General features: G+C 39.8%; 1 protein-coding gene across 2 annotated transcripts in view; it reads right to left on the bottom strand.

Annotated features, from left to right (window-relative positions):
- Positions 1–23,749, bottom strand: part of COL3A1 (collagen type III alpha 1 chain) — a 467,081-nt gene extending 443,332 nt beyond the window's left edge. For both annotated transcript variants that reach the window (XR_014590524.1, XM_083865145.1), the window contains exons 1-5: positions 23,460–23,749; positions 5,569–5,774; positions 3,949–3,987; positions 3,254–3,370; positions 1,568–1,639 (exon numbers count right to left, since the gene is read on the bottom strand). Coding sequence is in view for 1 of the 2 variants with exons in the window: in XM_083865145.1 (XP_083721271.1) it covers positions 1,568–1,639; positions 3,254–3,370; positions 3,949–3,987; positions 5,569–5,774; positions 23,460–23,538 (513 nt within the window). In the remaining variant the exon portion in view is untranslated. The remainder of the gene's footprint in view (positions 1–1,567; positions 1,640–3,253; positions 3,371–3,948; positions 3,988–5,568; positions 5,775–23,459) is intronic.
- Between the last annotated feature and the right edge of the window lie 846 nt (positions 23,750–24,595).

The raw sequence follows: 24,595 nt of genomic DNA, 5'->3' as shown, positions 1-24,595 counted from the left end.
ATTAGGAGTATTTAAATTGAAAATTGATGCATTTATAAAATAATAAAGAAATTAGTCTATGTAATGCAAATTATAAATATTATTTGGCTCTAGTTATTTCAGCCACATCTGCCTGTAACTGCTGGCAGTTACTTTGAGGTCACGTATGCTATTCAATATAAAATCCCTTATGACCTGAAAATTTAGAGACAATCCTGAAGATGTTCTAGGGTGCTCAATAAAGTAGTTTGGTGGGGTTTTTTAACCCAAATCCAGGAGGCAGAGCACAAGAAATCACTAATCACTTCAGGGAAAAAGCCAAAATAGACAGGAGTTAACCATAGCTGTTGACTGAAGGTGTGTCAGTTATCTGCCTGGTTCAGCACATCCCATATTAAGACAGCATGTAGCAGAATGTAGATGATGTGATGACAGCTGTGGGTGAAAACTGTGAGGAGTCAATATGAATAAATGAATAAACAAGGACAAAAATGGATGGTTGAAGAAGACAAAAGCATGGATGATCATATTAGCAAATGAAGTAGGTAGAAATAAACAGATTAAAGGTGAGAAAATAATGACTATATTTCAGGAAAAAGAGCTGTTGTGATTAGTGAACATTATTTCACAAGATGATCCAATGGAACTTCCTCCCCTCCTTAATTTTCTTGGAACTGCCTTGATATGCTACAACATGTGATACCTAAACCATGTTATGCAGAATTGGGCTGAAAATAATGATTATGCTTAACGAAGCACAGCCAATTTCCAGCAACAGCAATTCACCACACCCTCTATGTAGCAGATTGCCTGAGTCAAGAACACTTCATGTTGAATATCTCCAAATCCCAGTGCCTAAAAGGAGAATCGTGAGGTGCAACATTCAGATTTATATTACACATGAAGCATAATTCTTTGAGGTGGTCCATGATTTTTTCTCACTTAAATCCTGAAAATCTTGGACCAGGTCTAGCAGACAGATACAGCATCCTTAGTACACAGTCTGAGTAGCTGTGGGCAAAAAACTGGTCATTGTAAAAAAAAAAAATAGTGAAAAAATTTTGAGTTTTGGAATTAATGAAGTTTAAAACAAGTTTACTCGTTATCAAGCAAGTTTGAATTATGAAAAAGTTAGTAAGTATGGAGTATCAAACTCAATATAAACAAATGATACGGGGTGGGTGAAGGAAGATTAAAGGCTGTGGAGGAGGTAAAAATTGTTGGAAGAAGGGAAAATATAAGTGGAAAAATATCGAGCAGATAAATGAGGAATGTACATGAGACAGAAAGGGAAAAATGTTCAGGTAGTGTAAGAAGGTGAATCACAGAGAGACATGAAAAGGAAGGTAAGAAACTGAAGAAAGTGAAAAATAAAAAATCCACATGAAGTATAGTTACTTTCCTAGAATAGTATTGCTGAACAAACTGGTGCCTTACATCACATTCAACTTGCAGGCAATAATTAAATAAAAACTTATATTGTTAGATTAAAATCAGGATACATACACATCCAAGGTATAATCTACAAGCAGAAAATTTGTTCTTTAAAAAAGAAGAAAGGACAGAAAAAAAAGTTTTATCATCTTACAATTTGTTGTGGGTACCCGATACCAGCTCCACCAGCCTTCACATCATAGGAGTCATACTGTGGAGAAAAACTCTGTAAAAGAAATAGAGGAAAAAAAAAAGAAAGAAAGAAAAAGAAAAAAAGAAAAAAAAAGTGTGACTGTTACAAACCAAATAAGTGTTTTCTTACAGTGGTATGGGAAATGCATGGAAATAACTCATTTGTATCTGCTGAGTAGTACTAGCTTGACATATAGCTGCCATATATTTACATAAGAAAAGCCCAGACAATGTCTTCCTTCTGAGGTCATAGTGACATTAGCTTCCTAGGCTGGGCTCATCCATTTTTCTTCTTGACAGCTGGGCCTCAGCTGAACCACAAAATTGCCTTTCTCTCTTCTTTTGCTCTGGTTTGATACCTGCTTAACTTATTTCCCCATTTTCTCTGTCTGTCTCTTTTCTGTTGGACTTAGTTGTCACTCAAGGAAAGTGAAATATTTTCTGTTGCTCTGAAGGACACAACTATTTATTACTATTGTAATTTTCCTGATTTCTTTTACCTGTGCCTAATGAATGACTCATTTCACATGAGCAGACAGTCAAATGGTGTGGCCTTAGTGCAGTGCTGCATTATTGGCCCACAGGTGGCTGAGCAGGAGGGGTTGAACACATGCACTGCTCTGCCTGCTCTCCCAAACCACTGCGGCTCCAGCTCCTGCCCTGACCAGGTGCAAGGCCCCTGTGCTCCTGATACTAATCCTCCTGTCAGGATCCAACAGCACATCTTTGACACAGTGTGGGAATGGGAGACTAACTCAGTGTGCTTTCCTCTCCTGTGTTTGCCTCTCCAAACTCCAGGCCAGTGTCACTAGTGCCCACTGGGACTGGTTAACTGATCCACAGCTCAGTCCTGCAGAGGCAATCCCTTTCAGAATTAAATAAAAAGGAGACATCTTTCCTCAGTTCCTGGATTACCTAGGTGTGGAAGTGGATATGGAAGTTATAATTGGTGGCCTGTATTCAAGAGTAGCAATTGCTTTAACATACGATTTTTATCAGCTTTGTGCTAAAGAAGTGCCATCGTGTAAATCTGGGCTTGGTGGCCTGCATGGATGACAAGGTCACCTCCCAACAAAGCACTGCCTGGGGCTCAGTGCTAGTAAACTTTAATTACAACCAGCTCTCTTGCCGAGTGTGCCCAGCTCTTCTGAAATGACTTCAGGATTCAGTGTGGTAGAAATAAAGAGACACAATGACAAATAGTACTTGCATGGCACTTCCCTGCGAGCAGAGGAGCAGTGCTTCAGTTCAGTCTCATTGGAATGTTCTGTTATTAAACAGGAACTGATGAGATGTAGAAAAGTAGGAGACTTCCCTAACCATTAAGCTTATGGAGAAATCCTGCATCACACTCCTGATCAGATTATTTCTGAGTTACCTAAGTCCTTCAGCAGATCTGGCCCCAAAAGTTTTTAAAAAAACCAAGGTAAGGCAGAGTTTTAATTGCACTCCAGAGAAATTGTATGGACAAAACCCCAGAACAGCAGCAAAACCCGACCTACCACCCACCTCTGTTTTCCAAAGGCACAAATGGGATGGATGCCACCAAAAGCAAAGCATTTGGGAAGGTGCAAGGGACAGGTGCCTACAGCATTTCTTTTCATGGCTAGGAGCACTGAGGTAGAAGCTGAACATGTCAATGACTTACACCTCCACTGATGCTGGGACATGACTGGCAGATTCCAGGTGGCCCAGGAGCTCCAGGGCTCCCTGGCTGTCCTGGTGGGCCAGGGGGACCATTTCTGCCTGGAACTCCAGGAGAACCCTGCAAAGACACAAACAGAGCAGATACAGATGTTGTCACTTGCCTCCAACTACGAGGACATTGAGGGACAAATCTTTCCATTCGTAACAAAGTCGGGGTGACTGTGGTGGGAAACCACTCCTAAACAGGGCCACAACCAAACATTCAGGGAAGACAGACATGGAATCCACACATGGAAACACTTGGTTGCTGGAACCTTATTAAAACTGATATATAATCAAACACATCAGAAATATTTAGCAGTTCAGTTCCTGAATCTGAAATTATTACTGCTAATGGAATCTTGAAGATTTTTTTTCCTCCTGTAAAGAAATATTACAAAACATGACAAATGTCATACAGTTTGGACTAAACTCTGTGTTCTTTCAGTTTAAATTTTTGAGAGTGTTATCGAGAGTGTTATTGAAGCTAAAGTTCTACTTCAAAATAACTATATGGTACAGTCCTGCTGCAGACATTTCAGACATGAAGGAAAGCAGGATATCTTGGCAGCTTAAATGGGATATATAGCACTAGATGAAAGGAGTCTTTGTTTTGTTTGTTTCCTTGGGAAAAAAAAAAAAAAAAGCTGCACTTACAGGGTCTCCTTTGGGGCCTCGGCTGACTACACCAGGAGTCTACAAAAAAAAAAAAAAAAAGGAAAGGTAATTCAGTTAAAAAAGAGAATCAAAATAAACCAAAAAAAGAGTACACATAAACAAGAGGAAAGCACTTAAACATTTCAATATAGTTTTATCACGTGAATCCTATTAATGCTTACTCAGTATATTTAAGAGCTTTAGGGTTTTTGGTCAGTCAATCTACTATTGCTTGGATCATCCATAGGATTACACCTCCCCTAGAGGTAAAAACATGGCACTAATGAAGTCAGTACAGCTTTGCCATTGAGTGCAGTGGGGAGAGAAGTCCACTCTGGAATGCTGTGACAGTTTTCTTGTGTCCTTCTTACTCCAGCATGTGAAGTGTGATGAGCTAATTTTAAATTCTCAGACCTACTGCTGCAATTTATTTATTTTTCAATTAATAATTCAGCTACATGTTACTACCTTGATTTTCATTTTTTGTGTTCAGCTGCTACCAAAGAATATTCAGCTGAAATGATCTTGGTTCTTTCAAGATGGAATTTCCCTATATACCACCCAGTCATCAGAACAGCTTCCAATAGCTTGAACAAACTCCTACATCAAAGAGAGAGGCTGGGGGAATAGTTCACATGTTCTTCATTATCAGGAGCTCCGGAACTGATGAGTCTCTAAACACAAGAAAGGGAGGTGTATTTAAATCTCTGGCATGCTTGTCTATTCCACTCATTTCCAGCTCTCAACATGTTCAGTGAAGTAGCTCAGAAGTGCTAGTGAGGTGCAAATAAGACTAGGGGACATATCTGTATGTGACATATCTGTGTCACATATTTATGTGTAAACAGTTGTGCTGCAGAAACACATCTTCTCTCTCTTCCTCACATCTCTTTTACTCTCTTATTTTCTAGATAAGGATCTTCCCTGTGTCTGTGGCAACCTAGGTGCTTTAACAGAACCTCATGGATCTTTAACACTGGTGAAATGTTCAGATAAGCTGAAAGCTCAGTATAGCTGGCTCACTCACTAAAATACTTAGGCAGGGGGCTTGGCATGTACTAAAATTCTTGATTTTCCTGAGGCTAAGCTGCTGTAACTGGTTTACATAATGTTGGTGTCTATAAAAAGTTGACAAATTAGGTATGTACAGTATAATCACCTTTCCTTTACAGGGAATTAAGTCAGCAATAAGCCTGCAAAAGGAAATTCACTCTGTGATGACGTAGAATTGAGTTGATAAGAAATGCAGACTCAGAGACGCCATGAAAGTTCTCTAGTTTTCTTTGACTCTTTGCTGGTGTTATTTTCATGGATACTCATAGATTAAAGTCAGAAATAAGGTGTTTGCATTATTCCTATGCTTTTCCATAAAATGAAAAATGTAATAGCTAGTTGCTGCCCTCTGTCCCTTTCTACTATTTTAGTGCCTGTTATCTACATAAAACTGAGCTGGAAGACTTAATATTATCAGCTGCATTGTCCATCCTAAGTATCTGCCTCAATTCAGAAAGTAGCACTGAAAAGAAAAGCATTTAAAAACATCTAAGCCAAAATAAATTGAGGTTGACATACATCAAGGAGGCAACAACACCAAGGAAACACCACTGAGAATTAACTTACTCTTGGAGGTGGTGTTGTTGTTTGTGGACAAACTGGACAGCACTCTCCAAAAGGGATCTCTGGGTTGGGGCAGTCCAGCTCCTGATCATCACAGATGATGTCATCGCAGAGAACAGATCCCGAGTCGCACACGCAGATTTGGCATGGCTCTGGTTTCCAAACGTCCCTGTCAGCGTAAGCCTGCCCAAGATGGGTACATCCTGTGACTGGAAAGAGGGACAAAGTTGTGTTGGATATTCATTCAAATGTGTTTCCCAAATTACAAATGAGTAACATGAAAACGGTTGGACAGTTTGTTTAGTTTTCTGGTTCATGCACATGAAGTAAAGGGCTAAATGCTGCTCTTCAGGCACTGGGGAGATCTATTACATTAATTGCAGAGTTTGCTCTGAGTCTATAAACAGACATGAGTGGAAACCTCCTGGAGCTGAGCCAAAGCCCAATTAAATCTCTGATAATCTTCCGTCTTGAGTAATTTTAGTGTCAGGCTGAGTTACTGTCTAATTAGCAATCAAATTCTCCTGCAGCTAAAGAGCAAATGTGCCAAAGCTCTCCAGCAAGAGTGCCACTGGCCCCCTGTGCCAGCATGAGCACTTGCACGTGGATGTGGAATAAGCCATCTGTCCAGCACCAGCTCCTGTCTCCAGCATCTTGCATTAATAGCTCCCACCAAGGGGTTTCAAAGAGTTTTTTTGAAAGCCAGCATATGTGACAGATCTGAAAAAATGTTCACATTAATTGCCCAAATGATTTGCAATTATTGTATCAGCTGGCCTGCTCAAATGTTACAAGTGTCTTTTTTTTTTTTTTTCTCAGAAAAAACATTGTTCATCTGTAATATTCATGGCTTTGTGAATTCCTTCCAACAGCTGTTTTACTGATCAAACTTGTTGTAGATTATGAATATGAAAAGGCTGACAAAAACTGCCTTGACACATTACATTTTGGGTTGGTATTTTCTTAGGAAAACATGATCCAGAAAGCCAGGTCATTTAAGAACTCAATATAAAACAGCACTAAGAACATCTAATTTGAGTTTTACAAGCTCATTTTAAGTTTTGCAGTTGTTATTAGAAGTCTCAGATTGAAAACATAAGTATCAGTGAATGTCATGAATAACATAATAAGATTTTTTTCTATGGTTAATTAAAATAATTCAGTTTATAAAACAAACATTCTGGAGAAAGAACTATTTTTGTGCCTACATCATTCTTAAAACTTTAATATGAGGATAATTTACCTGCTATACACCACCCTTCAGAAAGAAAAAGAAAATGACAAAAGATGTAATTCAAAACTCTGACATTAAAATTGCCACTGGCTCCAGGCAGAAATTTCTACATATCATCAAATTGTAATGGCCACAATTATTTAGTATAAAACTGAGCCCAAATTTCTTGCAGTTCCTTCCTATTATGCAAGGTTATGAAGTCCCCTTTCTTTTCCTCCCTGAATCTTTAATCTCTGTTTTTAATATTTGCATCCTAGTCTCTTTTTTTTCCTTTTTCTTCCTCTCTGTATTTGTGGGTATGTATTCCCACTCCACACCATTGTTCTTTGCAATGGGCAGGCTTAGATGTGTTTCCTCTCTTCTCATTCTTCCTCTGCATGTCACCTTTTCCATAACGTGTAATTTCACTTTTCATCTTCCTCAAATCCTCTTTTATTTTGTATCTGAGCAGTTCCCCTTCTTTACTGCCATGTGCTCAACTGAGCTTAGTTTGCCCCTGCTCCCTTCACACTTTCTCAGCTGCTTTTCCTAGGTCATATTGACCTGATATTTTCCTCCCTTTCACCCATGAAATTCTTTAGCTCCTATGATCTCTGGAAGGGGAATGGGGAACACAATCGTGGCTCCCTGAGGGGAGACTCAGAGTGCAGATCTTGGCAGAGCACTCCATGCGACAGGAGGGTTTCTTTTCCCAGTTTCAATCATATTACAGGCTGTCCATGTCCATGCACACCATCTTATGTTATTTTTGCACTTTAATGATAAAAGAAGCAAACAGGAAAATGTTGACTTGTAAAGGCTGGCACTCCTCATGGTTAAGAGTTGATTTAGACCACTATCTTGATTGGAACAACAAAGCTTCAAAAATCCTTTCCAGACATTTTCAAGCCTGATATTTATTTCTTTGCCTGATATGAAGCTGGGATGCAATATTTTACCTTCCTTTCACAACACAAAAAATCTTAAAATGGAAACCCTTACAAAGGCATATGAAAACTCACTCCCCTCAGACATTCTCTATTGCTTAGAAACTCAAATTTTCCTTTTCTGCCCCTTTTGGGCCTCTCTAGAAACTTCACATTCTGCACAAGAGAGATGCAGAAGAACTGCTCATTTCCAGGACAGCCTCTTCCCCAGACCCACATGTCACAGGGTTATGGCACCAGAGGATGTTGCTTCAAAGGACACTGCCTAACTTTTGAAGAGGGTCTAGACATCCTTACCACCTGCCAAGCTAGAGCTAGTTTCTAAAAACATTGCTTGGCTTCCCAGTTCTCACCCCACAGAACCATATCCATGGATCCCAGGTAAATAAGGTGATTCTCTGCTTAGTTAGGCACTGACTGTTTCTGCAAGAAACAGTTTCCTCTTTTTCAAAAACCAGGATCTCACTGTGGGCACTTGAGGAAAAACCAGGCTGCCCAGTCTTGACAAGGCTAATGACAAATGTTTCCTGACAAACAAGAAGGCTGGAACGTAGAATGAAGGATTATGAATGAAATCTTTATAGCCCCTGTAGTGACTCAAGAGAAAAACCAAATCATAGAGTGGCTCACTGCACACGTGAAGGCCTCGAAAGCTGTGTGCTGTGGGAGGCAGAACCTCAGCAGAGCTGCTGGGGAGGCTGGAGCTTGTAATCCATCCTGAAGGAGTGGTTGCATGCACCCTGGAGAGCTTGGATGGGCACACATCCACATCACTCAGAGCAATGGACTACTCAGCTGTCTCTCTGCTTGGGCACCTACCAGCTCTGCAGGTTAAAATGCTCTTTTAATTTGTAAACATAATAAGGAATTACTTTTTTCTAGGGCAAGTCATAATTGTTAAGTAAAAATACTATTGTATGGACCTAAAAGAATTTAATATTGTTGCTATCTGCACTCGTACTATACAGTTATATGAATTGCATACACATATAATGAAATGCATAGCATACACACTTTTCTGTACCCAAAAGATGCGTCTGATTAATTACAGTATTCTGATTTCCAGCTCACAGTATCACTTTCTTAGCCTTTCAAAATCACATATTTTTTCACTTCGTGTTTAACACAAGGTCCTTATTTAGTAGGAGATTCATATCCAAGGATTTGAACCTTCATATGCCATTTTTTTTCATCATTCTTACTTCTTTTTCATTGATCTGTTTTGCTGTTTTGTTATTTTCAGTAAACAGGACAGCTCCAATGAGGAGCAGAAAAAGGCCATTTTTCCTCTGTTTTTTCACTGCTAGTTAAAAAAGATTCTATTTTCAAGACAGAAGCAGAATCTTTCCTCAGGGCCCAATTTTTCACACTGTGAATACTCACCTGCCATATATTATTCAACAATATCAATAAAAATGGTGGAAATTTAAAATATGTCACAACGACTGATAATTTTACATTAACAAGGAAATAAAGGATATTACTCTGCATTTTTACAAGCTTGTCATTCAGTTATGCTACAGTAGATGGCATCATTTAACAGGAAGAAGACAAAATTCGAAGACATATGGATATAATGATATTCATATTTGCTTCTAACTTTCTGGACATTGTTAAATGAATTAAGAAATAAGCTTTGGGGAGCTGCAATGCAAACTGATGTGGCCTTTGGCAGAATAAAAGTATTAAATAGATTTCCAAAGGAAACTTACATCTGGGAAGACTTAGGGTGTTAAAGACACCCCCTCTGTGCTCAGATGTAGATCTGTGTGTCAGCATGTTATGACATAATGCATTTTGCATTGCTCATAAAGATTAACTGTTACCTCCAAAATCCTTTGGAAAGCTGATTTGTGCTAAAGCACTGGTGAGTAACATATAGGAATAATGAGGTTATAAAAAAGCTGACTTGCCTGCTTCTAGACTTGTGCTATAACAGCCCAATAAAGCTGGCCTTAGCCAGCTTTTCTTATTGATTCCCAAACATACCCATTAGCCTGAGATTTAAGAAATATTAGAACTCAACAGTATTTATCTATGGCAATGCACAATCTTATTCTTCCTCACAAAGCCCTAAATATGATGACTATAGAGCACTTCACCTCTGTGGCACTTACTGCAATGCTTTGTTGGAAGCCATGTCAATCTCTAGTGCACTGTTAAAAACATTGAATATTTGAAAGCGTGAATTAATTTGAAGTTATGCTGTTTACTGAGCACTCATGTTGGTACAAGTTTTGCTGTGCTTAGCGCTTCCCTGGGCCAGCCTAAATAGTGAATAAAATTTTAAAAAGGCAAGACAATAATTGTTGTATGCTGGTTTTGAATTATTTCCTATTCTAGGAAGGCTGGCAGCTGTCCATAAACAGACTAATAGTGCAAGCTGAAAGGAAAATCATAATTTAGTTCCAAAGGACCTACAGGTGGGGTACACAGACAAGCCCAAATGTGTGCAAGGAAAAACAGAGATGGCCATTGTCATGTGTCCTGAAAGATGACAGATGCCATATGGGACATCATCCTAATCCCAGTGAGGTGAAGGGCAGTTTGTTATCACATGAGAATCTGACCTACTCTGTAGTTGATTTTGGCTTTGCATTTGTGCAAGCACCATGATCGTGACTTAACCACAGTTTTATGGCAAAAGGAAAAAATTTCCTAATAGTATCCTCAAAAACCACAGGCTTTTCCACTTTGGACAAAGCCAATGTCCAGCTATTGCATTAGTAGCACTCACATATCCCATTTCCAGAAATGTGACTAAAGGGTTAGAAATTAAAAAACATCTTGAACTTGTCTGGTTCTGCCTCAGAGAGGGCAATAGTCCACACTGGGGTGACTCACGATCCTCCAGCAGCTGCCTGATGATGGCCTGGGAAACAAAACTGAGGAGCTTTGGTCTGTGAGAATCTGATCACAAACACAATGAGTCAAACAAACAACTGCTGTATTTAAAGTGGATCTGGTAAAGGCTAAAGCACCAAGGTGAAGAAGGTCTTGCCTTTAACTTGGACAGAATCCAAAGCCTGATGAAGTTAAGAAGGGCATTTGTGTTACTTTTTTAACTGTACAAAATCTGTGCTTCCTCACCCTGACCTAGTTTTGGTCATTTGCTTTACAGGATGAGTACTTCAAAAATTGTTTTACATTTCTCTTGTAGTAAATACATCTGTTGATTTCATGCCCCAGCACTGTCTCATAGATTGCTTAACCAAAGGATGAAGCAGAAGGGAGATATGCTATTTTCAATAGAAATGCTATCATTCTTCCCTACCAGAGTAGGTGGAGGAATCCACCCCAGCATGTGCAGCAATGCTGCTTTTCCATTTCCTGAGCACAAAAGAATGCCCCAGCGTCTACCTAGAGGCAAATGGTTTGTGCTCCCTGTCTGGTATGATGATGGTGTTTATAAAAAACCCAAACACACTCGTTCCATCCTGTCGTTAGTAATGGAAACAACTGGACTCTCATAATGAATGAATTGGCTGGAGGAGCCAGGATGGCCTGGTTTGTTGGCATGTCAGGTCAGTGCTGAGTACTCCAAAGGGCTCAAATCCTGTCTGGGTCACAGGAATCGGGGAAAAGGGGTAGAAAAAAAGGAAAAGAAATGGTTTAACAAGTTGGGTTTTTTTCCAACTGCAAGGCCTTCAGACATTCTCTCAGCTGGAATTGTCTTAATCAGCTAATTAATTGAGTCCATTTCTCACAGTGCATGAGGACAAAAGGGCCAATTTAGGTATCCATACCTATTAGGATATTTTCAGGTTTAATAGCACTGATGTAATATTTTGTAAGGCTTGTCCAGAGGTGATTGGAGGTAATAAAGCCTCCATCTACCAAACGCTTAAATGCAGACTGTGAAAAACCAGAGTTGGTCAACCTTAAAAATCCTTTTGTTCTGTGAGCTGTAGGAGGAAGAACTGCTATTGGGTGGAATGGAAAAGAAGCAATGAATGAATAGTTCACAGATTTCACAAATTTCACACCAAAAAGGACGGCTACATTCTGCACTTTCAGAATGAAACCAAAGCTTTCTTACTTCTAGGGATGCTTGTCTGCCAAGAAAGCTGGCCTTTGAACAGCTCTGCTGCTGCGCCAGTCCCAGTTTTCCCCTCTTCTCAGATGCAGAGTAAGAAAGAGAAAGCTGCTTAAAAGAATGCTGGTTAAGCATAATACTGTACTTGTCTGTCAGAGGTGTTGCAAGATGGAGTCATGTGCTGTTTCACTGGCAATGCACAGCAGAGTGTGGATCCTAGGTAAAGGATCCTTGCATCACATAGTCAAACTGTCCTTGCTTTGAGACCCACCCAGTCTGCATGTCAGATTACAAAATAAATAAGAAAAAAGCAGGCCTGCACTGGTACAAACAAGTGCTTGCATTTTAAACAACTCATTTCTTGTTCCCTTAATTCGTCTTTATATGCTACAAATGCCACAACCTTTCTGCAGTCTTTAAAAAGGTTTAGAAATACCAGGGTTAGAACATATCCTAAGCATATATGTTAACCAAGTTAAACACAAAAAGCCTCTATTTCCCCTGCACATTATTGTCTTTTTTCCTAATCTTTCAAAGTGTGATTTAAAAACTCTAAGTTTCCTGCTTTGTCTTCAGAAGCCTGTCGTTCTTCTCAAAAGGTAATGTGGCCTAAAGCAGCTGGATCTGTCACACTGTTCTGCCTCAACATTCATGTTTCACAGATTGCTCCATTTGAGCACACATGCTGACACCCTGGGATGATGTTCTTCATACAACTTCCAAAGCTCACCCTGCCACAGCAGCACAAGGAAATAGTGACCAGAGATATCCCATCAGAGATGTTGTTACACAACAGCCTCACTGCCTCAGCTGGTGTCTGGCATGAGAAACTGTGGCAAAAGAACTTGCTTTTTTCAAGACTGGTAATAGGCAAACAAAGTGCAAGGAGGTTTCTTTGCTGTTTTAGTTGGGGAGGGTTGTTTTTTGGCACAACTGTCATTTCAAGCTGAGTCATACAAGGGGCAGCATAGAGCAGACTGCTCTAAATCCATCACCTTGCTCCTTTCTTGGGGCTGCCCAGAGAAATGTTGACTGTCCCTGAACTCGTAAAAGCAATTTTGAGGAAGTGCTTCTGCTGGATTCAAGAGACAGTTATAGCCCTTCTGTTCTTAACTATTCCTTGACAACATCATGGGCCAAATTGCTTTTGCATGGGAGGAAGATATTCCTGAATGACAATCTGTATTGAGATGTTACTCTGGGATTTCCTCTCCAGTGTCCCCTCTAAACAGGCTAACTCTGTGACTCAATTATATTTACACTTCTGCCTTTTCAGTAGAGATCAACCTCTTTTTGCCATAAGCTGCAGAAGTCAGATAACTGCTCCCTCATTAAGGGCAATCACTGCCTGGTCAGAACCTCCCTTGATTTTACTGGGCTTTGAATCAGACCTAAAAAATGTTAGCTTGCAATCATTCTGATGATAACTGAGGCTCTTCAGTGCCTGACAGATCAAATCTTTTACTAAGGGTAACATTAGCATTAGAGCAGGACGCAAAGTAAGAAGATACTTCATCATAATTCAGTGTACTCAACGCCTTTTAGAGGGACCATTGCATCATACTTCAGCTACTCTTCAATCACTGGTAAAATGCCTATGAGATTTTTCCATCCCCTCTGTTCTTACATTACAGTATTTTTTTGGCACATCACCTTTTGTGCCATGTGGTGTCATGTTAAAATAAGCAGCAAGCTGCAAGAACTTCATTTGTGGCTATTTAGTTGTAGTGCTGGCATAAATTCTAATACTACTCTGCAGTAATATGATTTTAAGGGGCTTCTTATCTTTAGAGTGAATTGTACCAAATTCTTGCAAAAAGACTAGTGTCTTAAACTAAGCAAAAAATTGATATAAATTCAAGTTCTAATATGATTTCTGATGATTTAATGGATTTATTAGTTTCTTTAAACATGCATCCTGCTCGTTCCTTAGGCAGTCAATGAAGACTTCTAGAGTCAGAATCCAAGTGTCAAGGCAATGTTAGTTTTGAACACTTGACCACTTCCAATTATATTCCATAAGAAGTAACATATTTCTAAAGAAAATGGCCTAACATATTTCCAAAGAAGAGCAATAGTTCAAGCTCAACATTACTAAGATCAATAATTAAGGGGAAAAATTTAGTAAAACACAGCACAAGACATAGCCAAATTAAAAAAAAAAAAATCACTCCTAAGGCACAGCTCAAAGGCATAGTTCTGCATTCCTGGTTTTAGCTAGGACCAGGAAGAGTATATAACTTTGGAGGGTTCTTTGAGACATTTCTTGCAGTAGGTCTGTCCTGGGAAGAACGACGAAAAAACTAGAAAAGTCATTGTGCACAGATTTCCCAGACTTTACAACCACTCTGATGGATCCAAAAGATCATGAAAGAGAGGATCAGCTTTTGATCTGATAAGAGAAAGGGAACAAATTGAAAATGATATTTGTTAAAGCTTGGTCCACATAGAATCTCATTTAAAACACTGAACTGTAACTACTTAAATAATAATGCTTTAAGCTTCTGGCATGATAAAACCTAAACACTATGTGGGGAAAAAATGTATGACTTTTGTTTTGCATTGTCTAAATTTGTGATTAAAAAAATTTTTGGCAGGTAATTAAAATTTCAAGTGGGACATGATCCTCTCTTTCCCCCCAGCTCTGTGAGGCAGCTAACAGATTTATGCAATGCTGTTTCTGTGGTTTGCCTTGGAAGAGATCAGCCTGATTCAGTGCTTCTCTCCTGAGGCTGAAGCAGATGGGAAATGTTACAACGGCAGTATAATACATGTGGTAATATAATTTATATTTTCAGATACCTTGGACAAAGTCACCCCAATATAACTCCACAGCCATAATGAATTTGCATCTGAGATGAGTAAAGCAGCAGGGGGGCAAATTCTACTTTGGCCTAAGTCCCTGCACAATTTTATTGGTTTCCCTGTAATTTCAGAAGTTGGAAGTAAATGAAGGATTCGGTTCTTGCATTTCATATTCCAGTGAAGGATTAGAGTGCTCTGGCATACTGTCTAAAGAAAAGAATCATATCTTTGGTTGCCAATAAATTAAAGGTATTTGTAATTCAGAAGGTTGTGGTGGGGTTCTGAATGCATAGAGCATCATTAACCTAGTTTCGTCTGCAAAACAGTTTGTATCCATTCATTCCCTATTCCAGTTTGTGCTAATTCACCCCACATCCATTTTGGACAGTTTGTTGGATATGGATGGCAGTATTTGAAATTCTTCTTAATCTGCCTCATAGAGGATATTAAATGGCTATTTGTACACTGGATACAACGCTCTTATTGTCAGCCTCCTAGGCCTACTAAAGTAAGTATTGTGAGGGTTTTCTCAGGGCACAAAAGACAACTTAATTTTGGAGACACTTTTAAATATCAAGTTCTATGTCTGGCCATTTTTCAAGCACAAAGACCTATGGATCTTCCTAACTAACTCCCTCGTGAGGGGAAAACTCACACTTTTGGTGCAGCGAAGACCCTGCAAGCAGAGAGCTGGCTTTTAATTAATATCAGAGGTCAGCAGTCTTGCTACTGAAGTGGCTGCCTGAGGCCTGGCACACATTTAGCTCTCCCTGCTCTGTGCAGCAACAACCCCAGCTGGCACAGGGTGAGAATAAACAATACCACAGAGCCCAGGAGGGCTGGAACATCTGCAGCAGACACAAAACCTGATCCAGCACAGTTTATCTGCTGCAGCCCTTCAAAGGTATGAGTGGAAGAGCTGGAGCCAGAGAACACCTGATAAATGAAAAGGCTCTAACAATTAACTTTTTTTGATTCTTCTCTGAAAGACATTTACAGCAATCTTTCTCTCTTCAGCTGCTCTGAAATAATTAGTTTGAATTGAAAACCTCTTCTTTCTTTCCCTCACTCCTCCATATTAATGCTATTTTGTTCATACTAAAAAAAAAAAAAAAGGGGGGAGCTACAAAGAGGACCACCCTGCCAACAGCTAAGCCACCAACAGCCTTGGAATATTGTGCAAAGAATCTTCAAAATGTCTGAGCAGATTTCAATTACTCTTTTCAAAGATTTGCAATTCCCACTACACAGCCCATTGTTTGCTTTCACTAGGACATTCTTCTCTTAAACAGCTGGCACAGAATGACTACTGCTCTGTAGGGAAACAAGCAAACACCATACAGTAGATTTAAAGACAAAACCGGAGAAGATGTAGGTTGGGGTCTTTTTAAGAGGCTCTCATGTATATAAAAGTGTTTTCCAAGAAAATATGAATCTTATTTTTGCTGCTTATAGCTGAAGGAAAGCATGGGGGATGCAGTTTATTCTCCTTTGATGCTCAGCATGGCTATTACAGTGAACATCAAAGGAACAATGAGCAATGCTTCCCATATTTCCCATTAACTCTGTTCAGATGAGCAATTATTTCTGTCTCATCTGTTTGAAAAAAGAGATGCAATTTAGTACTTGCTTATTTTCCTGAAAAAAATGGAAAAAAGGAAAAGAGAAGAAGCAGCACAAAGGGAAAGAAGAGAGAAAAAAATATGTTTGCTGCAGACAGCCTTCTAATGCACTGCCTGGTCACTGGGAGCTTCAGTGGGAACTGATTATGTCCAGGAGTTTTCCAAGAACTGCCAGAGCTGAATTGCTGTGGGAAGTATTTTCCAGACACGGATCATCCTTTCATATCTACTGCTGCACAATGTGCCCGGGATGTCCCTGTGATTCTGCTGCCCTTTGCAGTGCTGGAGTTGGGAATAGGGGAGTGCCTGAGGCTGCCCTAGCAGCCCAAGAAAGGTTTGCACTCAGGAGGAAAGGTTTCACCTGATGGGAGAACAGAGGTGCCTGTGCCACCCTCCAGGGTGGGATGCACAGTGACTTGAAAGAGAAATCCAGCAGCCGAAAGGGATGTGTCTCCAGTGGCTGTGGATAGCTTTGCATCTTGCTGAAGGCCATACTCTGCTAAAGTCTTAAATCTACAAGTCACATCCCTCATTTCTTGACAGTCATTTGGGTGCCCCTTTAGCTGTAGGAGAAGGCCCAGGCTTTCAAAACAAAAAAGCACATTCAACCTTGAAATACACATATATTTTTTTCATTACCCTCACATTCTTCCTGTTCAAAGTTTTCTCCTTCCTGGCAGACATCTCTTCATGGAATACTTGTGTGAATCCAAGCAAGACAAAAATGTGCAGACATTGTTAAAGGAGGTACCATTTTCATTCTCATGTCTGATAGTTCATGTTTAAATGAAGGGTTTGACATAAACGGGGGGAAATGGCAGTAGTCTCTGAGCTAATCTGAAAGGAATCTCCTCTGCTAAACTAAACAAAGCCAGAAGTCCCAGAGCGAAGTTTATCCAAACTAAAGCCAACAAACGGTTGTTGTTGGAGGGGGTTATATCATGTTTTCCATTGTCATGTTGACATGAAACAGGCAGAGGCTTCCACTTTGCAAACTCAGAGACAAGCTTGGCTCTGAAGTGAAAATAAATAAAGAGAAACAGTGGATGGAAGTAGGTTAAGCTTCCTCAAATCAAAATGCAAAGAACCCTTCCTATGAAAGAGAAGATGAGAAAAAATAATGACTGCTTGAAAATATAAATGCAAAATATAATGCACTATACCTCTGTGTGAAAGATGAGCTACTCTACAGTCAATGGTAGATCTCATTACTCCTTGCACACGTCCAGCATTTAAGATAGGGTTAGCAGACCTCCCCCTCTCTCTCTTGTACTTACAGAAGAGACTTTCTGATTCCTGTAATTTGCAATTTTTTTACTGCCTGTGGAGGTTCTCTCTTGATTAACCACTGTCAGAAGCAATGCAAGGGTTGATATTTGATTTTTTTTTTTAATACAGTCTCAAAGCCATGTGAGAAATATTAATAGCATCGTCACCACATATAAATATGTAATTCTTATTTCTCTGAAACAAAGTCTGACTGTGTAGAATAGGGAAAAATCAGGAAATTTTGTGGGAATTCCTTACAGATTTTTCCAGTGACAAAACGTCTCTTGTCAGGGAAGCCACACAGAGGACAGAAAGGAAACCTTCATGAACCCAGTGCATCAAAAGATTCAATGTAAGAAAGAAAATCCCTAGAGAAGAAGCTGTCCTGCAGCAGTCACCATGGCTATGGGAAGCTGCCAGCAGCAGCCACCACACAGCACCTCTGCCACAAGGACACCACTGCTGTGACAAGCATGTCCCCAAAGAGCCAGCCCTCCAGGAGGAGCCCATGGCATCCCCTGGGCTGCGGACACTGAGAGTCAGGGGCTGCAGCATTCTCTGCACCCAGCCACACTTCCCCCAACAGCCTGACCTGAAGCTACTGAAGTAAAATAACACTTCTTGTACCCCTCCTGAAGCAGGAGACACATCTGTGCCCAGTTCTCCTTCTGTACAAAGTGTATTACCATGGGTATGTAGAAGGAGGCATAGGCTGGTAAAGTATGGTAAATGATTACACTAATTTTTTTTTTTTTTTTTTTTTTTTTTTTTTTTTTTTTTTTTCATTTAGGGTTGAAGTATCATCTGCCAAAAGCCAAAATCAGAATGTCTCAAAACTGTAGATAATTGGTGGTAGCTACTGAACCCTAAACCATGTTAAAGTCATATAATCTACAATTTACCAGGCTACAACATGGAAAATGAGCTAAAAGTAGCAATGTTAAATGAGAACAGATTTTCTTATACCTTTCTCAGGTCTGTTTTATTTTTTTGGGTGCTGTCAATAATAAATTGAACTGTGCTCCATCATATCAAACTGCAATGATGTAGGACTCTAATCCAGTTACTTTAGGACCATAAACCCCCCTGTTTGTTAACAACATACCTTTGCCATTGCCAACAATTTCCCTTTTCTTAACTGAGATCTTTTGCCCAGTTTCTTAACAAGCATGACTAAAGGACAGCATAATCTGGAGTGTTAATGGTATGACCATTGCACAAATATCTAATTCTGTGAGCCTTGACAAGTTATTACTCCAAACCAACAAATTAAATCTTGCAACCCTTACAGCAGTTGTGGCTTGCACTCTTCAGCAGACTAGGAACCTACTATAGAAACATCAAGAGCAATACAGCGCTCCAGGTGCCCGCTAGCCTGGGAAAGTGCACTTTGTTATTGTTTGCCCTTCCTGGTAGGCTGAACCTTTCAACTCTGAAGAGGCTCCTTTTAACCCCAAATGCTAAATGCTGCTCTGCATCATTTCTGTTACTGACCCTCAGCATCCTGTCCCAATTACTAGGGCAGGTATGTCCCATTTTCTGCAGATTTCTCATTAAAACAAGGTGTGAACAACACCAGCACATAACTGGGACAATGACTAATGGAACAGTGTCTGGTTTCTCACCAGCCTGTGGAACAAAAAAGTGATGGCAATTTTTAATTTTTTTTTTTAATTTTTTTTTTTGGGGGGGGGCAGCATTAATTACACCTCTCCACCAGCTGTTGTGTAAGGCTGGCATCAGCAGAGTTTGCAAGTTACACCTGGCTGCCTGTTTCCAACCTCAACACTTTGGCAGAAGCTGGAAGAGGAAATAGGATCTGCTTGTAATCTGCAGCACTAAGAGGAGAGCAAATGCAATGCCTCTGACTGAGGCATCAACAGTGAGGTTTGTGCCAGCAACAACACCATTCTATCTCTACTTCTTCCCCCTGCAATAAAGCAGTGGATGTTTCCAACTCCTCTTTCAGAAAAATCAGCCTATGTAGATTTGGTGATTTGGTCTCAAGTCAAAAACAAATCTGGAAAATAATGAAAGGGTTATATAATAGTCTCAGTTTCCTAAGGCTAATGTGTTCCAGGGGTGTGTGATATAAAATGTGTTTATGAAATTTGTCATATTTCCAAGAACATATATATATAATATTTGGAGGGGGTGGATTCCCCAGGCTTTCATTTAGCATGATTTTTCCAGACCAGAAAGGAATGCTTCAATTTTCCTAAGTGTAACCTTGTCTGCCATGTGCTTGGCAAAAAATAGTTAGGAAAAATGGAAGGAGAGGAGTAGACCCCTGATATTTCATTACTTCACATAGTCCAGGTTACTTATGATGATTAATTATCTCTTGGCACACAGACATGCATCATCTGGTTTTACTGTCAAAACTCTGGAGAGGAACCTTTCTGTGTGACCAGAACCTTTGAGCAGAGATAGTTCTGACTGTTGTTAGCATTACCCTTAAACTGGAAATTTATCAACAAAGAGCACATGCGTGCCTTGTTCCACACAGCCAACTGCTAAACATGACAGTCTGGCAGTCTCACAAATAAACTACATCTGTACAGTACCCATCCACTTCACATGCTACCTAATCCTTCCCAGTTAAGGAAAAAAGAAAGTAAAATGGGCAAATCAGCTGTTTACAAGTTTTCCTAAAATATAATTCTTTTCTCAGGGATCAGAAGTGGGTGCTCAGCAGGAAAAGTAATTTGCATGCTGCCTCTTGAAACCTACATGTAATGGTTATATATAATTTTAAAACTGCAATTTGCAACTGAAAGTAATATGAAAGGTCAATAAGTCTTGTCAGAAGATTTTAGCATTCAGCCATTACCTCAGAAATGAGTTTCCTGACCAAACATCCAAGATAATACTTGCATTACAAGGAAAATACTAAATTACCTTACAGCAAAAACATTATTTGGAATAATTCTGAAGGGTTTCTGGCATTGCTTTCCAAGCAATAGAGTTTTCCTTATGACCTCAGCAAAGTTCCTCAAGGACTGGGTTGTACCTAGGAGCAGTGTCCCTCTCTGGCTGACTGAGGTGTCCTTTAAGCATAACAAATACAGCTGAGACAGGCCCAAATCCATCTGACTTCCCTTTTGGCACTGAAGTGAGGGCGCTGTGGATGTGCTTCCTTCACAGGCAGTGGAAACTGCCAAATACCTCCAGCCTGTCTAGCTAAAATTTATGCTGTCTTCTGGATGTAGCTGTCATGATTGCCTCTACAAAGTCAAGATAAATGGGATGGATGCGGGCTGCAAGGCTTAGCAAATGCTTTCAGAAGTTGTGGTCGCTGGGTGGAGAAGGGATTTCTTTCCTAAAGAAACATTCTAAGATCTTACAGTTTGGAGAAGTTTAATATGCAAGATGTAAAGGTGCCTTTTAAAGGGTGGAACTGAACACACATTGGTGGACTCTGAATCATCTGAACTGTCCCAAGTGCTGGCTTCATGTCCTGTCTGCCATCAGGGGGCATCTTATCTTGAACGTGGGCAGGGCTTGAAAGCCCTGACACACATCAGAAAACCTGGATTGTGTCAAAGTGCTTTCACCTCCAGGCTAAAAACATCCTGGTGGGTTACAGGGACACACAGCTTTTGCTCATGGAATTCACAGAACATTCCTGGTTGCACAGCATCAGGATCCCAAGCTCTAGAAGAGGTTTAGCCCGAGGCTGTACTCAAATCTCCATTCCAAGCTATTACAGCAAGACAAAGAAACACATAGCCCAGGGGTACATCTGACTACCCTAACTCAGTGTATACTGAGCAGTTTCCTTAATATCTTGCCAAGTCTTGTCTCCTGGCAGGCTTTCCCAAGGAAAATTTTACATTGACTTACATTTGATACTAACCATATAAACATTTTTCTTGACAAGAGAGAGCATTTCAGCATGTCTGGAAATTCTCTTTTCAGTTGTGGAAAATTTGGTTTCCCAGTCCATTCCCTGCCCTGCACATGAATTAGTGATACAAATAATCAACTCCTTCAATTATTATTTTCTGTGAGAAAAGGTTACTCAAGTGTGTGGAAAGAAACATTCTAAAGTGAGGAAAGAATCCAATTTTTTAAGGGATAGCTAGTGTTTTATCAGTCTCTCTGTGTAACCTCATCCCTGTAAATAGTATGGAAGTCGGCCCAGTAAGGAAATGTTACAACACTATGAAACAGGAATGTGGCAGAGAAATGAGAATACTCATTCACACTTCATTTGTGTATTGTTCTTCTACTCAAAATTTACCATTTATTGAGTCAAATATATGCTGCACCTCAGAAATGTCCAGGAATATGACTAGAGCGAGGGAAGGAGACCTGGCACTCATGAGGGGTTTGTTTATGGAGAGAAATAAAATTGATGTTCCTTCCCTTTATATTGGATGGTCTCTTAGTGCTTGTCCCTCTGTATAGACACAGGTATATAAAAGAACACTTACTGCATGTTAAATATAAACAATATATATATTGTCTGCTGCTGTAAGCAGAGAAAACTCACAGCACACATTTGCTCAAATTTTATAATCACTGCATTTTACAGTCTTTACTGAAGATTATTGGAGAGAGAGTTTGTCTCTTGGCAAAGCAGAAACAGAAAAGGATCAGGGCACAGTAAATTCTGTTTACTCCCTACAGAACATCTGTATATGCATTTTTTTTTTTTTTTTTTTTTTTTTTTTTTTTTTTTTTTTTTTCAGACAGTTAGGCTTAGCCTGTGTCTGTGCTAGGTGAGGCAGGCTGGTGCTGCAGAGGCTTTTGCCTGATTTGCTCATGCACAGATCCTCCTGAGCTCCAAGTTCTGCAGCGCCAGCAGGCTGCTCCTGGTGGACTCACACTCACCCCTCGGCAGAGGTCCCCGTCCAGGTATGGTGAGACAGATGGGTTTGCCATGAACTGGCTCAAGTAACTGTTTTCATGATGTGTGTCACACACAGCAGTGTAGGGTGTGATTTTAAAGGCATTTGGCTTTCCTTCACAGCATTACAGTTTCTTTGGCTGCGGCCTATTGAGTTAATTGTAAGGTTATTCCTTGCCTCTCTGTAGGAATAAATAATTTGCTGATCTTTCATATTTATGGGAGAAAAAAGTGTTTTATCTTAAGGAAGGTCTGGTTTACAATATCTGGCAAGCAGGAACTGAGCATATCCAAAAAAGGTCAGCTGTACTCATGGAATGTCATCTGTTTAACTTAAATACTCATACCACACTTATCTTCATTCTAGGTTGAATTCTTGTATACAAAGTACTTCTCTCCCCTCTGAATTCCATGCTCAGTTGGTTTTTGGTGTTATTGCTATCTGTAAACATTCGCACACACACTCACATGGACTTCCACATACCATCAACTGCTAATCAGTCTCGTGAGGGGCTGAAACAGCCTGCAGATGCCAGATTCAAACTATTGCAGCTGAGGGAATTAATTTATCCTCCTGTTCTATGCCAAAGTAAAAATTCTGTAAGCTGACAGATTTTCATATATCACTCTTAAAAACTCCTTCAACAACACCGTTCAGAATTTTAAGGCTTTTTTCTGTACGCAAATTGTTGAAAGAAACCCCCACGCTGCCAGTGTAAGACAAACAAGTACAAAGGAGAACTCCAAATAAAATAGCTGGAAGCAAAGACTTATTCCCTGTCACAAAGAACTTCCAGGCAGCACGCAGCTAACAGTTAAAATGTTATTCCAAGAGTTAAAAGAAATAGCTTAGAACCTCTCTGGTGTCTGTAGCAGGGAAACAAGTAAGAACAAATGCAGCCAAGGCAGACAGCACTGTACAATCCTTCTAATTTTAAAGAAAGCAAAGCAAAGAGAAACCTTTGGGGTGATACTGCAAATCTCTGCAGCTTTCAGCTTCACCATTAAATATCTGACTGCTGAATTAGTGAAGGAAAAGTGTTCTGGTGAGGTTCGTGCATACACATTTCTTACAAGGTACTAAAATTATTGGTAAAAATAAAAATAAAATAAAAACATGAAATCATAAGAAGCTTGAATTACTCACCGACTTGTTGTGCCAAAATAACTGAGGGTTGAAACACGGCAAGAATGAGCAAAGTTACTTTTTGCACAGAGCTCATCATGTCTAAATATTAGACATGAGACTCTCTGTGCAAAAATAAAAAATGGGGGGGGAAGAAAAAAAACTATTCAAAATAGCAACATGGGTTGCTCCCTGCCCTTCCAGCACCGGGCCATGTACAGAACTCAGCCACAAGCATTCCCCAGCTTTGGCCTTAAATAGGAAAAAAATTGGCTTACTTTTCTTTTCCACCCCCTTTACTGAAACATGAGAAGAAGACCCATCCCCTAACAGTAAATGAATGATTAATATTTCTCTTGGCTTTACAGAAGACTAAAGTCAACTAAACAAGATACACAGCACATCTGGAACTTTTGTGTGCCTACGAAACACACGCTGACACTGTATATGAACAGTCAGTGTGCATTCTATGTGACATATATGCACGTGGAAAAAAAAGCCCCATGCCAAAAGCCCTGAGGTAAAGCATTTTTTAGTGTTAACTACGAGTCAATGGGGAAAACCCAAAGAGGATTTTTAATTCTTAGTGCTCCCGAACAAAGATAAAAGGTAAGTAGTAAGTAGACTGAAAGAATCCCAGAAGCGGAGGAGAAAACCTGGGTATTTTCTGCTGAGGAGCAATCAGAGTTAATGAAAGGAGGGACTGAATATCACAGTTCTGTTCCAGTGCTTTTCTCACCATTTCCACCTCACAATGTGATTTTGTGTTACCTGGGGAGAAAGCAAACATTAAAAAAAAATTATGAAGAGAACAAGATTGCAAATTGCAAGCATCAATCTCTCAAACTATATCTCTTCAAGTAATTCAGTTTGATGCTGTCATTACAACATTTGAAAGGAATGCAGAACATTTTTCTTGTCTGTTTGCTCCTCAAACAAGAAGGTAGAGAGGACAAAAAAAAAGAAGTCTTGAGATTACTAATGCCCTTTAAACCTAGTTATTTCTTTATTCCACACAAAATTTTACTGAGGATAAGACCAGAAAACACAAACTTGTTTTCCAAATTGGATGGTTTGAGCAGGTTTTGTTATGAATCTAGTTTTGCTGGGAATGTAGCCTTAAGAGACCCCAAAGTGAATGCAGAAAGGTGTCACCC

This window comes from Zosterops lateralis, assembly GCF_965231275.1.
Source record: "Zosterops lateralis genome assembly, chromosome: 7".
In the NCBI taxonomy this organism is placed as follows: domain Eukaryota; kingdom Metazoa; phylum Chordata; class Aves; order Passeriformes; family Zosteropidae; genus Zosterops; species Zosterops lateralis.
This window is presented reverse-complemented; position numbering and strand designations above follow the sequence as displayed.